Raw genomic sequence first — 15,092 nt, 5'->3', positions numbered from 1 at the left:
TTCTCTTACTTCAGTGTTTGACCAATCAGTCGCCTAGTTCAATGTAAATAAAAATGAGGAATTTAAAAACAAAGAAATTAAGTCATAGTGAAACATTTATTACTATTAATTTGGTGAGATAAGTTTGTTTGGATTTTTAAAACATATTTGTATCATTTGGTGTAGTCTAAAACATTGCAAAGGGATAAATTATAATATCAGAGCAAATGGGCCTTACAGAAAATTTTAAATTCTGTTTACTTAAAATTTCTCAGAAATGGAAACAAATTTCCTAGTTCTGAATACAGGGATCAATTATATATTGATATTTTTTTGTTCAGAATTAACAGGGATTTTTTTTTTTTAGTTTGTTGTCTATTATTTTTGCAGGCTGATCCAAAAGAGTTGATTCAGATGGTCACAAAGCATGTTACTCAGTATGCCCAGGCAGACTGGCCTGAAGAAATCACCAATTTGATAAGTCAGCTGCATTACTACAATGAACGACTGCTGGACTTCACTCAGGCTCAGACTCTGCAAGGACTTGGCAAAGGAGTGGATGTCCAGAGATTTACAGCAGATGCACAGTACAAGAGAGAAACAATACTAGGATTGGCAGAGTAAGTAATATGTATTAGGTTTGTTTTCTCTGTTTCAGAATAGAATAGCTTTATGCTTTAAATTAGGAGAGTAAATGGAAAGTAGTGCTGACCTTTAGAGAGATAATTCACTTGCTTTGGAGATTTACACTGTAACGTTGCTACAATTGGAGCTTTTTTTATGTAACTGCTCTACTTAAATGAAATGTTGCTCAAATAATGGATTTATAATTGAATCTATAACTCTTCATGTACTAACTGCTAATATTAAAGTTAATCAGGGATTAATGAAAGCAGAGCATAGGTGAAGGTTTGGTCTCTTCCTTTCATCTCATGTAAACCTGCCCTAGCAATGTATTAGAGTATGCCCTGGCATCAAAGTTTGGAATGAACTATTGTTAAAAAAAAAAGTTGTTAAAAAAGTTGTATTTTATTCTTAATAATTTAGTTAGAACTGGTGTATATAGCTGTATTATTTTCCTGTGGTGATTTGGAAGTACTTCACCACATATATTCTGATATTTAGCATGCTTTTATCTCATCTTTCAGAAATCCAGAATAGAAAAAAATAGAAAGATATAGGATAGTACTTTTCATTTTAAAAATTCCTTTAATTAATATCTGCATGCAGGTACTTCAAGCTGTAAACAAGTCACAAATATGACTTACGTTTTAGGGACAGTCACAGCTGAGTAGTTGACAGACTGTCAGAGGAAGAGTTCTCTGCAATAAGAAGCTTGAAATATAATCTCAGATTTTCAGCTGATGTCTGCATAAAGCTTTTGAAGAGCATATTTAAGTATTTTCAGTTTTCCACATGTGTAGCTACTCATAGCTACAATTCCAATACAAATTTGCTACTAAATGGAATTGATATACCAATTAAGAGTAGTTGTATAAGGTCAGGTTTTGGACACTAAGATGATGCTTTACATCTGTGAAATTTGTACCTGCACAGATTTGGTCACTGCATTCATAAAAATAGCTTTCAATCATCTTTTACTATTTCCATTGGAATTGCCTGCTTTGTATATATTGTTACTAAGCACATGTCTAGTGTGCCACTAGGTTACATCCTGTTGACTACCTACAGCAACTTCAATACAAGTAGTCTTTTCTATTACAGATACTTACTTTGATTGCAGCAGAGTTACTTATATTGTCACCCAAGAGTTCATAGATACTGTCTTTTGTAAAATAAAGATGAAGAGAAAGTTCATTACAGGAAGTAGAGGTAAAAACACAATATGAAAGGGTTAGTAAAAGTAAGGCTTCTTAGTAAGCGAATGAGAGTAGCACTTCCATATTGGGCAGTTGCAAAGATCCAGTTAATTACTTGTTCTGCTTGCAGCTTCCTTGCTTTAATCTTCTCAGTGGAGTCTTAATCTGCATTTTCTAATGAAAAAGATGCACAAATTCAATGTAATTTTGTAGCATATTTGTTCTTATTTTTTAATTAAGTGCCTCATGTTTTTTAATCTTTTATGAAGTGCTGTTTTGAAGGAACAGCACCTGGAAAAGATTGCATCTTATTTACAAAACAGCTTTGTACTAGAAGGAACAATTTGCTAAAACTAGCTAACCAGTAGTTGTCTGTTTTATCTTCTGTATTTTGTGTATATCTTTGGAGGCTGTTGTTTATTGGGTTTCCACCAGTCTTGGTGAAACAACACCAAAATACATCCAAAGTGTGCCTGTGCTGGAGCATTCAGTGAGGACTCCTTTGGCAGTCCTTGGGCTCACACTGACAAGACAGTCAGGGCTGGGCATGAAAAGGGGTCTGTAAAAGAAAGTTAAAGGATTCTTTGCAAGATAATGGACATTTTTTTCAGCTTTTCATTGTGCAGCAGCTACTTGTTTTTGTCGTTACCTTGACAATGAATAAATTGCTTGTACTGTTCTTCATTGATATGGTGTAATTTCCCTAAACCACCACTGCCTTAGGCTGCTGCTGCATGCCACTCTTACGAAGGGGGGATTTTGGTATAGCTTATAAAGTTCCACGAGGAAAGAATTTCACTAGTTCCAGGATCTACTCCTGATTTGTATGATTGACTGGATTATTTTGCAGCTAAAGCATTCATACCATCTTCCTCCTTCACTGAATCACAGAATGGCTGAGTTTGGAAGGGACCTCTGTAGGTCATCTTGCCCAACCTCCCTACTCAGGCAGGAGGATTCACAAGGATTCACATTAAGTATATTTTATCAAAGTTGTTCATGACAGGCCTGTGAGGAAGTAATTGCGCAGAGATAGTGTTTTTCTTGGAATTATCCTGAAAAGACCCAACCCAACCAAACTGAAATCAAAATCCAGAAATCCCAGCATCAGCCTTAACAGTATTGCTTCTATGCCAGGCCAGAAACAAGAACTGTTCATCTCTATTTGAACCATAGTATACTGGATTAGTAAAGATTAGCATGAAGTTAACTTTAGGCTTTCATATTTTACCATATTCTCCATCTGTTTGTTGTTTAGGCAAAGGGATTACGCACTAACAGAAAAGCAGTTTTTAATATTTTAGGACAGAGTGAGCTGGACATCTTCACACCTTTTAGTCTACAAATCCTAGGTGTGTTTCTGTCTGTGAGCTGCTAGGTATAGCTTTGAGGATTTATATACCAGTTGTGCTAAAACACCATACATGTTGCAACTAAATCAAATAAATGCTAACTGTGACAAGTTACATCCTTCATCACTTTGTAATTGAAATGGAATGAAAACTGAGATTTTTGCTTTAGCAACAGTGGATGTTGCCATTGAGAACCAGTGTTTGTGGAGTAGGTTCCTGTCTTTGAAATAACCTCTGTAGTTTTTTTTCTTCTATTTTTTTCCCCAAACAGAGCACCAAGTATAAGTAAATGCAGAGAGACACACTTAATGTATTTTTATTTCAAATTTTTTCTACGTTGTTGTTTTATGAAAAAAAAATTAAGAAAGAATGAGTTTTTTAACATAAATATTTATTTTCATATTACGTCTCATAGGGCTTAACATAACTTTTCCTTATTTTCTCTCATGTCTCTCCTCTACCAGGACACTTGAAGAAAATGTCTATAAAATTGCTATTTCTTTGGCTCAGCGATACAATGTTCCACTTTGGGAAGTTTACATGACCCATCTGGAATTTTTATTCACTGACAGTGGGTAAGTTGTCTTCTCTGCAAATGCACATACAATTCTGTTACACAAAAATAAATGCTAATGTATGACAGAATTTAATTATATTGGGAGTGGAATTTGGGTTCTGTGTTCATTTGTCTTGTGTTGGGATAGTATGGGAATTTTTGTCTTTTCCATGTAATGCTTCTGTAACCAGCTGTGAAAACTGCTGTTGCAGGCAAGGTTAAAAGTCCATGTGTGTCTTAGTGTTCTCCAGAGTATTCCAGGACTTTGTTTCAGTGTTCAACTGTCCACAACTTTTAATGTTTAGTTCTCTCTTGCAATAGCAACTTATCCTGTAGTTACTCTTACAGTCCTTGTAATATATCGTGAAATATGATAGTTTCTCTATCTTTTAGCATTTTGCTCTTTATTAGAGCAAATATATATAGAATAATATAGATAATATAGATGCCCATAATATGGAATATTATGGGCACAATTTATCCCTATTCACATTCTGCATCTGTGCATATCAATTTATTTTTTTGATAGAAGCAGGCTTTTTCTTTTAACAATGTTTTACTGAAACTGTTCTAGCCTAAAAGATTATGGCAGACCAAACCTGGCACTGGTGTGGTTTAAGGGGAGGGGTGCTTATAAACTCTATTCCACAGTGGCTTCGGGACCTTTATTTTAAAATTTATTTATTTATTTGTTTATGTATTTTAACCTCTTATAGCATGTCAGGCAGTTTTTGCCTACTGAAAGAGGTCTAAACCCTTTTGACGGAAGACCAAGCTACTTGCCTGAATAGCACATGCAGATGACAGTGATGTAGAACTCCCTGTGTAATGCAGCAGCTCTTACCTACTGTTCTGACAGATATGATCAAATTAATTTGGTTTGTTTCAAGTGTTCACTTCTTAAAGCACCTTTAGCTTGCAGCAGTGTTGGTACCTCTCTTGACATTAACTATTAATTTAAAAAAGCATTGAAACATTTTATAAAATGTGAGGGATAAAAAACAAAGCCTGGTGAATTGTCTGGAGAAGATGAAATAATGTTCTGAGATTTTCTTCACTTCCTCCAGAAAACAGAGAAGTCATACCTTCTAAATTCTGATGCTGCTGAATTATTTACTGCTTTAAACAAAACAGACAGTCAGGATATAAACATGGCAACATTGGGCTGAGTGTGAAAGAGCCAGCTGTCTTCTCTGGGACTCGAATATTACCTAAGGTGTTTTGCAACGGTTTTCTATTCTTTTCTTTGTTCTTGTCCTCCTTGAGTTAGCATTCATAGAATTCTGAAATCACAGAAGTACAGAGTAACCATATTTTCTCTAGTGAAAAAGTCTTAAAAGTTGATGTATAATAGCATAATATGCTGCTGAGCATATTTTTGTATCATAATCTCATGTTAAAATTGATTGACAGCAAATGACCAGTATATTTGAGTCTTGGGATTATGGCATTATTAATACATGTTTCATTATTCATTCATTCTGAACTGAAATTAAGTTTGTTCTACGACTTAATCTCTTTAACCAAATATGCAGTATTTCTATAAGCCACTTTACATAGGGAGAAGCTCAAAAGAGCTTCACAGTTTGTATTAACATAGTTTGTATTAACTATTTCTTTGATTATTTGATGGCAAAGAATTATGACTTTTTTGTGGAATATGAGTCTGAAAATTGTTCAGAATGACATTTCATAAAATTAAATGGAAATCTAGTTATTTCTTTCGCGGAATCTGATCACATTTGATTATCAAAGCTCTATAAAATGCAATTTATGATTTCAGCAACATGAAATTTTGTTTGTCTGTCACAGAACCTCTTGTTCCAGAATCTTTATGAGCAACATCATAAACTCTTCCTATCTACAATCAGCCCTGCCCTAAAAACACTGCATACATCTGCCAATCCTGTTCATATAATTTAATGCTCAACTGGCGTTTAGTTTGAACTTTGGGTATGAACACAAAAAAAGAGTCATATCACAGTCTTGAAACACATCAGGTCCAAGTGTCTGCTTTCCCCAATATGAAGAGTGAATGGTACTTTACTTCTAGTAATATCATACTTACATTCATTAATATTGTAGAAAAATTAACAAGTAAGAAGAATCTGTAGAATTAAAAGAATGCTTGCAATGTTAACCATCTTGGAGTGGGTCATAGATGTAAAAATAACTAAAAAATACCTTATTCTCCCTAAGAAATCAGTTAATTTTTAAACCAAGCAGGTTGTGTTTGTGGCATTTGCTGTAACAAAATCATCTTTAAGAATGAAACAGAGACATTTTACTTGGATATTAAAGAGAATCACTAACTTACAACATGTGTATTTGAGGAGGGAAATGATGAAATTCTAATTTAATCAGTTTTAAAGCAGAGGAAAATCAAATGGTATAAGGAGACATCAGATTTCCAAATAAAATATGCTATATGGTTGGACTCTGGGGAGACTCGAGGTAGGAATCATCTGTAGGTTACTTCTTTCCTCAGATTTAGGTAAAACTTTCAGCTGAGAAAGATAAACTTACGATGATAAGCACCCATTTTTCTCCCAGCTGTGGAGTGATTATCTTTTATGTAGTCAGCTGGAGGTATCTGAATTCATGCTGTGAAAGAGCTAATGTATTCTTTTCAAAAGATTCAGGAAAGAATTCCCTGAAGCAGTGAGACTGACTGAGGTCAACCCAAGGCTTACTGATACTTTCATAAGCTTTTGTGGATGATAGTTTGAGAAGCAACTTGTTAAACTGTCAAAGTCTTGGTAAACTGTCCTAAGCATGAATAATAGTGCCAAATAGCTGGGCAAGACCAATTTTCTGTGATAATATCTCTCAAGGTGTGCTCAGGTTGTCATCAGCTGCAGAAAACAGAATGTAATGGATTGGGGAAGCTTCTAACTGGGCAGTAGGATCTTTAAGCATTGTTCAGCCACAAGTGGTTTGTTTAATAAAGTCTTCCTTTACACTTATCCTGGATGTATTTTTTCCTTTTACATATAGCTATACTCACAGATGTGAAATCCTGCTTTCATTTCCACTTCAGTATTCATAACCCTTAATCTGCATGTCTAAGCTAACAGGTAACAAGATGGGGAAATACAAGAATTGCTTAGCTTTTGTTTATAGAGTGTACAGTTATCTAAATGTTTGTGAGTAAGACCCTAAAGAGAGGGAAGGATTGTCCTGTCTCCCAGGTGTGCAGCTGTAAGAGTGTTTCATGGCTCACCCAGGCCTTTAAGCAAAAGTCATTTCTAAACACAGGTTATCGACACTGGAAATAGAAGAAAGAGCACAAAGTCTAGGTCTATTTGAGACTTTGAAAACCAGTCCTGAAACCTTTCATGAACACATGGCTAAATATGTTTACCCAAGTATTGAAGGCCAAGATCACCAGAGGTTGCTTTACTATTTTACACTCCTGGAAAATTGTGGCTGCTCAGAAGTGGTGAACCATGCTCTTAAACCTGAAACTCACATCCGACTCCTGAAAAAATTCAAAGCAGTTGCACCAGGTAGGAGAGTACCTGTTTGTTTTCTTCAAAACTGTATTTATTACTTTGTTATGTAAGTATTGGCATGATTATGCTTAGCTAGTTTATGTTTTCTAGGTAATTGTTTTTTTTTCTGTGAGCAAAGGAGATGAATACTATTAATATAGTCACAAGTTCCTTCTCTTTGTTTTACTGGAAATTTATTTGATCACAGCAAGAAAAAACTAGTTAAGAAGAGGTTTCTATTAGTGACGCAAGTTAAAATTATTGGTGATATTTCATAGTGAAATTTTAAATGAAAAATATCAAGTTCCTAGAGTATAATTTTTAACACTGCAAGTTTAACATGAATATTCTCAACAGGCTTAAGAAAGTTTACCTTTCTAGAGTCTGAATTACAGAATATATTAGGGACTTCATGCATTTCGTGTTTGTTTGTCTGAAAGAGGATAATTTTTTTTGTGTTTTACCCTTCATGTTACCTTTTCCTTTCCCAGAATTACAGCATTGTTTGTAGCCCTCCATTTTCAGACAATTAAAAATGTAAAATACACTGCTCCTAAGCACTCTGAAACTTGAAATACAACTTGCAATTTGCTTGTTAGTTGGATACTATCTTGAATTTTAGTTGTACAACTCCAAATCCAGTTTCAGAATGAAAAATACACACTGTATGGCATTACCTCCTGTGAGGATGAATTAATTGATCAATATTGGAACCTAATGTGTATTGGACACTTAACTGTGCTGCAGAGTTTGAAGAGATGGTGCATATGAATTCATGTATTGTAGGAAGAAAAAAGTCAATAATGAGGAGGGATAGCCCTCAGTTCTTACTGATGTTATTCAACAATTGGAGTTCTGTGATGCCTGCCAAAGAAAATTGTGCCATGAAATTATTGTTCGCCTTCAAAGCTATTTATTAAAAAAAAAAATCCTGGGAACATATGTCAGACATAAATTAGTCAGTTTGTGTGGTAAAAAATATCTTTGTACTACACGCCTAATCAAAATTCTCAGTGTTGAGCGTAGTTTAGTGATAGGAGTGAAGGAGCAACAGCTAAGTGTTTACAGAGATCGCAGGCCCAAAGTACATGAATAAGAAGATGGCAGTAGAAGTCAGTTACTTTAGAAATAATATGCAAAGAAAAATAAAATAGTATCATTTCTAGAAATACTTCTGTTGGAAAATTAATTGCAAGGATGTTCTTCCTCTGGGAAGCAGAATATTAACATGACTCTTGATTATATAAATATTGATGTAAATGGACCTACGTGTCCTGTCTCTAGCTGACCTTATTTAGTTTACTTGTAGTTAGTGCCTTGCAATTTTTCCTAAGTTGTAAGTACCAGTTGTTACATGATCAGAGCACATATTTTAAATTAATGAAGACTTATGCCTTGACTTGCATGAGGTTTTCTGGGGTTTACATTTAAGTTCTAGCTTGATTCTATATACTATATATATATGTTCTTGTTTCTTTGAGAATCTTCTTTTTTTGGGTTGTGTCACAGAATCACAGAACATATTGGAGTTGGAAGGGACCTTAGACATGAACCAGTTCCAACACCCCTGCCATGGGCAGGGACACCTCCACTAGACCAGGTTGCTCAGTGCCCCATCCAACCTGGCCTTGAACACTTCAGAGATTGGGCAGCCTGTTCCAGTGACTCACCAACCTAACAGTGAAGGATTTCTTCCATGTATCTAATCTAAATCTACCCTCTTTCAGTTTGAACCCATTCCCTCTTGTTGGAGCAATATATAATGTTAAAATATGTTCCATGGGTTGAGAAATTTCGCATGCATCAGGACATCATAAAAATCGAAGTCTGTCAGTATTTATGTTTGTAAAAGGGGATGGGCTAGAGTCTCTTTAGTTCTGCAGATGCTAGTGTATTCATTATTTCACATATAATTGCGGAGTGTGACTAGATTTAATTATGAATAACTTTTACCTCTTTCTCCTTCTGTCACTAGGTCTTAATTACAAAAAACTAACAGATGAAAATGAAAACCCTCTGGAGACATTGGAGCCCATCCTTACAAGTCAAAATATCTTATCTATTTCCAAACTGGCTCCCAAAATTCCTAAAAAAGATGGCAGCATGCTGTCACCAAGTTCTGTTTATGCTGTGTGGTTACAAAAACTTTTTTGGAATGGTGATCACCATCTCATTAAAAAAATACCAGAAACCATGGATGAGTGGCTATATGCATATGATATGTGTTCAAAATACTTTGATAGACTTGATCCAGATGATATTGTTACTTTCATTGATGAAGTTACTTTTTCTTCCAAAGCTGTCACAAAGGTAAGCAGATATTTTTTAAGAATTTTAGTCCTCAGGTGAAGCATATAGTATATGAGTTCAATATAGTATCAAGAAGAAAGTCCCAGGAGATGTTACAGCTTTCATTTTGCAGTATTTAAAGATAAATTTGTAAACCTTGCTCTGTCTACCTTTTCTTTTTATGACAGCTGTATGAAGAGAAGGGATTTTTATTCAGTTAGGGGAGTTAGATCTGTGAATATGAGAGTTTTAATGGAACCGCAAAGTCCCTGTGTGCTCATTCAACTGAGAAAAAGATATTGTATATTTCAAAGAGTCATTGAGTGGTTTGGGTTGGAAGAGACCTTAAAAACCATCAAGTTCCAACCTCCCTGCCATGGAGGATTTCTGCATTTCTTCCATATGTCTAATCTGCCCTCATTCACTAAAGCCATCCCCCTTGACTATCACTACAGGCCCTTTGGAAAGCTCTCCTGCAGCCTCCTTTAGGTGTTGAGGGCTGCTCTAATGTCTTCCCAGAGCCTTCTCCTCTCTTTACTGAACAGCCCAACTTCTCAGCCTGTCTTCACTGGAGAGTTGTTTCATCCTCTGAGCATCTTTGTGGCCTCTGGGCTCAGTCAGTCCCACTATCCCTGTCTTTGACATAGATGTTAAACAGTGCCAGTCCCAATACCAACCCTTGAGGAGTGCCCCTTGTCAGTGCTCTCCGTTTGGACATTGAGCTCTTAATGCAACTCTTTGTATGCAGCAAACCCAGCCAATTCTTTATCCACCAAGTGGTCCATCTGTCATATCCATCTCTCCAGTTTGTGTGTCACGCTGAACAGTGTCAAATGCTTTGCACCAGTCCAGGTGAATGATACCAGTTGCAGTTCTTCTTCATTCACCAATTCTGTAACCCTGTCATAGAAGACCACCAGATTTGTCAGGCATGAAATGCCCTTAGTGAAGCCATCTTGGCTGTCACCAGCCACCTCCTGATTTTCTGTGCCTTACCATAGTTTCCAGGAGGATCTGCACCATGATCATACCAGTCACCAAGATGAAACTAACCAACCTGCAGTTGGTTATCCTTTAGTAAAAATGGAGACTATGTTTCCCCTTCCACAGTCAGTGGGAATCTCTCCAGACTGCCACAACTTCTCAAATGGATGGACAACGGCCTAGCAAATTCGTGCACCAACTCCCTCAGAACCCACAGATCTCATGAGGACCCAGGACTTGGGCACCTTCAGGTTCCTTAGATGGTCTTGAGCATGAGCTTTTTCTGCAGGGAGTTATTCTTCACTCTGCCAGTCCCTTCATTTGCTTTCTGCAACTTGGGTAGCATGGCTGGAACACTTGCTGGTGTTCCAGCCATGCATTAAGACTGATGTAAAACTTATTGAGTAACTATTTTCTCCGTGTCTCAGGTAACCATGCTTCTTACTTCCTTCCAGAGGGGACCCCCATTTTCCCTAGTCTTTCTTCTATCACCAGTATACCTACAGAAGCTTTTCTTGTAGCCCTTGTTGTTCCTGTCAAGATTTAGTTTGAGCAATGCTTTAGCTTTCCTAACCTCATCCCTGGTTGCTGGGACAGTTCCTCTGTATGCCTCACAGGGTACCTGTCTTTGTTTCCACCCTCTGTAGGCTTTCTTTTGGTGTTTCAAGTTTTTCCAAGAGCCCCTTGTGCATCCCTGGAGGCCTCCTAGTGTTTTTGCCTGACTACTTCTTCTTTGGGATACATTGTTCCTGCACTTGAAGGAGGCTATCCTTCAATATCAGCCAACCTTTTTGTGTTCCTCTTTGCTTTATCCCATGGTACTCTACCAGGCAAACCCCTGAAGTCCAGAGCAGTGAACTTTCTGTGCACCCTCCTCGTTGCACTAAGTATCTTCATGGCTACTGCAGCCCAGGCTGATCTTCAATGTCACATTCCCCTCCAGTCCTTCTTTGTTGCTGAAAACAAGTTCCAGCACAGCACCTCTCCTGTGTGGTTCCTGTATGACTTGGAGAAGGACATTGTCATCAGTGCATTCCAGGAACCTCCTGGATTGCCTGTGCCCTGTTGTGTTGTCACTCTGCCAGATACTAGTGTGGTTGTATTTATTTACTTGTGCTTATCCTAAAATTCATTGTGCCACAGGCTTGTGCTTAGTTCTAGGCTTTTGCATTCAGAATAAGGTGTTCCACAGAGAAAGTATTCTGGCCCAATGCATGTGGTTTCTAAGCATTGTAATAATGTAAATTATAAACTATTGTAATCTCCATCTGGCTGAAAGCCTGGTTTTGAAAGAACACACTTCTATGTGTTTAACATACATTACCAGATGTGGAGTTACTTTTTGCCCAGTGAAACCTCCTTGCAAGGATATTTCTAGCATAAAGTTTTAACCAAGCTTTGTTACATATCTTTACTGTGAAGCACAAAAGAGAAATTTTACCTTATTAAAAGATCTAGAGATGTCTTCACTAACTTTATCTGAAATGAAAAGGCGATAAAGTGTCCAGGGTTTTTTTTTTTTATCTTCTTTATTTTGGTTTGTGACAGTTTTCTGAGGTATTTATACACCATGTTTAATGGAGTGAATTTCAATTTGTTCCATCTTTGAATACTGTTTTTCTGTTCCCACAATATTAGTATAGGTTTAGTAGAAACCATCTAACCTCTGTCTATATCAGAATTTGGTGAAAAAAATTGCTAGCTGGGATAATAAGAAACTTTGTAAGCACAGAATTTATGCTGTGATCTGACTGTCAGGGTAGACCAGCATGTTTCCTCTAGTTCCATCAGCTGTCTCTGAAGCCTTTTTAGCAGAAATACTGTCTTGGCTTAGGTGTTTTGATCCCTTTTATCTCATAAAGGTACTTTTTCATGCTTATGAGCAATTGATTCAGACTCATCCTGAGATCTTAATTGCCAAACTTGACCCTGAACTGAGGTAGTAAGGGTGTGGCTTGTTGAATGAGAAGGAAATACTGTCTTTACACATGGTCATTGCAACTGACTGCTTGAAACTCTTGCTGTTAATGTTTCTTGAGTATTTCAAGGTTATTTCACCCTTATTCCCAATGAATGGTGCAGAGAGAGAGTGGATATCCTCCACTGTGTGTCTGTTTTGAAACACCTTGATTATTTTCCTTTGCTTCTGTTCAGGATTCTAATACATTTTCTCTACCCTCTTGAGAGTAGACGGAAGGAATAGCATGAAAGAAACACTAAAGATAATTGCAGTTTGTGGTCAGGCAGAGTTTCTAGTAGAGACCTGTTAGCTTTTTGGCCATGAAAGATCCTCAAGAAGTGCTTGAAGCAGTTGGTCAAATCATCTGATGTGTCTTGCACTGGGTTTGGGATTGACAGCTTGCAACTAGTTTTGCCTCAAGATCCTGTTCTCAAGCAGAATTGTACAGTGAGAAATTTTATCATTGTAGACCCTGGAAACTTATCTCTGAGGTCTCTTTCCTCTACCTTTCATCTGGAAAACGCTTCATACATAAAAGCAGCCTTTTGGCTTGCATCTGTTGCTTAAACTTTATGTGTTTTGTGGCTGCCCTGGTCATGTGGTCACTCTTTCAATCTCTAATTCAGCACTTTATTCCCAATCTAGTTTTGTGGCCAAATACTTCACCATATCAGTTTCCTGTTCCCACAGCAGATGCATATTTAAGTATTTCATGGAAGTGCTGGTACTTAGTCAAAATGCAAAAATGCAAAAAAATATGGTCATTATCATGAAATAATCTGTCACTGAGACAACTGAGCTTTCTCTCATAAAGGAAATTTGAGAGGAAGTTACAATGAGATAGTGAAATGAGTTTTTTAGGAGTGCTGAGAGGTAAATTGGCAAAAAACGAATGTTGCATACCCTCTCAGCTCTCTCTCACTCCTTCAAAATGTCAGAAGGGAAAGGTGGGAAAGAAGAGAGAGAGAGAATATTCCAGGGAGGTGATGAGATGCACTCCATTCTTGTAGAACACTATCTCCATCAAAAAAACCCTTTTGGTCAGAAACAATCGAGAAATGTCTCAAGTGCTAGGTGGTAATGGGACCTAGCACTGGTTACATAGCACAATGGGACATTGGTTACATAGCACTGTAGGCTACAAGAGCTCAACTTCAGAGGTAGCATTGCTGTTGTCACCATGTGGGAACTTAGGAAACAGACATCAGAATATCTCCTGCTGTTCCAGTATGTCAGTAGAAGTAAGGAGAGGCAGTGGCGGATCAGTAAAGCAATAGGCAGCTTCTTCTGCTTGTGTGTCACTGGGATATGGCAGAAAACCTGGGAGCAGAATGTGTAATTATGCAAAAGGGAATGAAAACACAGGGGTTTAGTGCTGGCTTCTGCAACTCCTTGTTCTTCCTGGCAAAGACAGGAATGTGATGAGCTTTGACTGGTGCTTGTTTATTCACCTGTTCCTTTCCACAAACTGTGTGTTTTAGCTTTCTCATTAATTGGGCCAGCAATGACTGAATGTGCAGTGCTTGATTGGGCAAAAGGATTGAGAGAATGTCTAAATCTGGAGAAATGGATGAGGAGTTTGTATTTATGAAAAGGCAACTAACATTGTTATACTGACAGTAGTTCAGGATGTGACACAGTTTTAGGTACTTCTAGATCTAAGAGGCCAGAGATTCTTTTCTCCCATGTTTCTTGCAATCAGTAGAAATGAGTTACCACCTGGAAGATGAGATTCAGTTCCCAGGCTTTAAGGAGGGTTCATGAAGTGGTCACATTGTGTGGTGGGAACTGTGTGAGCAGAGATGCATCATAGTGGGACTTCAGTAAACCATAGACCTAAAGTAACATGGTTAATGTAGTTTAAGAAGGTAAAGATTGATGCAGTATTTTTTTGTCTTTGTGCTAATGAAACAGGCAAGGACCTTTGTCAGCACCTTCCTCAGTACATTGAAGGACTGAAGAAGTATTGATCCCTTGACCACAGAAGCTCACTGCTGCAAGCAGTTGAGAAGGTTCCTGCTAGTGGAACTTCTACTCAGATATGCTTTTAATTCTGTATAACTATTTAAGTCTTTCTGACTTCAGTCTCTGTAATGTTAAGAATAGGCTATTTGCATGTATGGAACAGATTTCTTCCTAAATGGGAGATATTCCAAATATTCATTGGAATGACTCCTTATATTTTTGCATGCATTTTGAATCTGTCATCTTTTTTCCCAGCAGCTCTGTTTGCTCTTAAATAATACTGATGTCATAGTTTCTTAATTATAGCAATGATCATATCAACTTCTCATCATGATGATTTCCCATTTGTTCCTGTTTCTGTGATCTTTGTGAAGCATTTTAGATAGTTTAGGGATTTTTTTTTTTTAATTACTTCATTGCCAGCATTTTGTTCATTGTGCTAGAGTTGGTTATGTCTTCAGAGAACCATCTGTTGTAGAGCTCATAGGTCATTGCCCTGATGGTTTTTTGATTAACAGTACTCTGGAAAAAAAGCCTAGCACAACAAAAACACGACTGAAAACAATATTTCTTAATCACTGTGTTTTCATTATTGAACACACACTACAAATGGAGCTTACCACAATGTGTTGATCAGAAGAAGAAAAGGCTACAGCTTTAGATAGGAAAAGCAGAATAAAAAGCAGTGGTACC

General features: G+C 37.1%; 1 protein-coding gene across 2 annotated transcripts in view; it reads left to right on the top strand.

Annotated features, from left to right (window-relative positions):
- NBAS (NBAS subunit of NRZ tethering complex) overlaps positions 1 to 15,092 on the top strand; it is a 159,517-nt gene that overhangs the window by 94,866 nt on the left and 49,559 nt on the right. For both annotated transcript variants that reach the window (XR_008429863.1, XM_053937943.1), the window contains exons 41-44: positions 370 to 599; positions 3,616 to 3,726; positions 6,966 to 7,216; positions 9,177 to 9,511. Coding sequence is in view for 1 of the 2 variants with exons in the window: in XM_053937943.1 (XP_053793918.1) it covers positions 370 to 599; positions 3,616 to 3,726; positions 6,966 to 7,216; positions 9,177 to 9,511 (927 nt within the window). In the remaining variant the exon portion in view is untranslated. The remainder of the gene's footprint in view (positions 1 to 369; positions 600 to 3,615; positions 3,727 to 6,965; positions 7,217 to 9,176; positions 9,512 to 15,092) is intronic.

The sequence above is a fragment of the Vidua chalybeata genome, chromosome 3 (assembly GCF_026979565.1).
Source record: "Vidua chalybeata isolate OUT-0048 chromosome 3, bVidCha1 merged haplotype, whole genome shotgun sequence".
Taxonomy (NCBI): Eukaryota; Metazoa; Chordata; class Aves; order Passeriformes; family Viduidae; genus Vidua; species Vidua chalybeata.
This window is presented reverse-complemented; position numbering and strand designations above follow the sequence as displayed.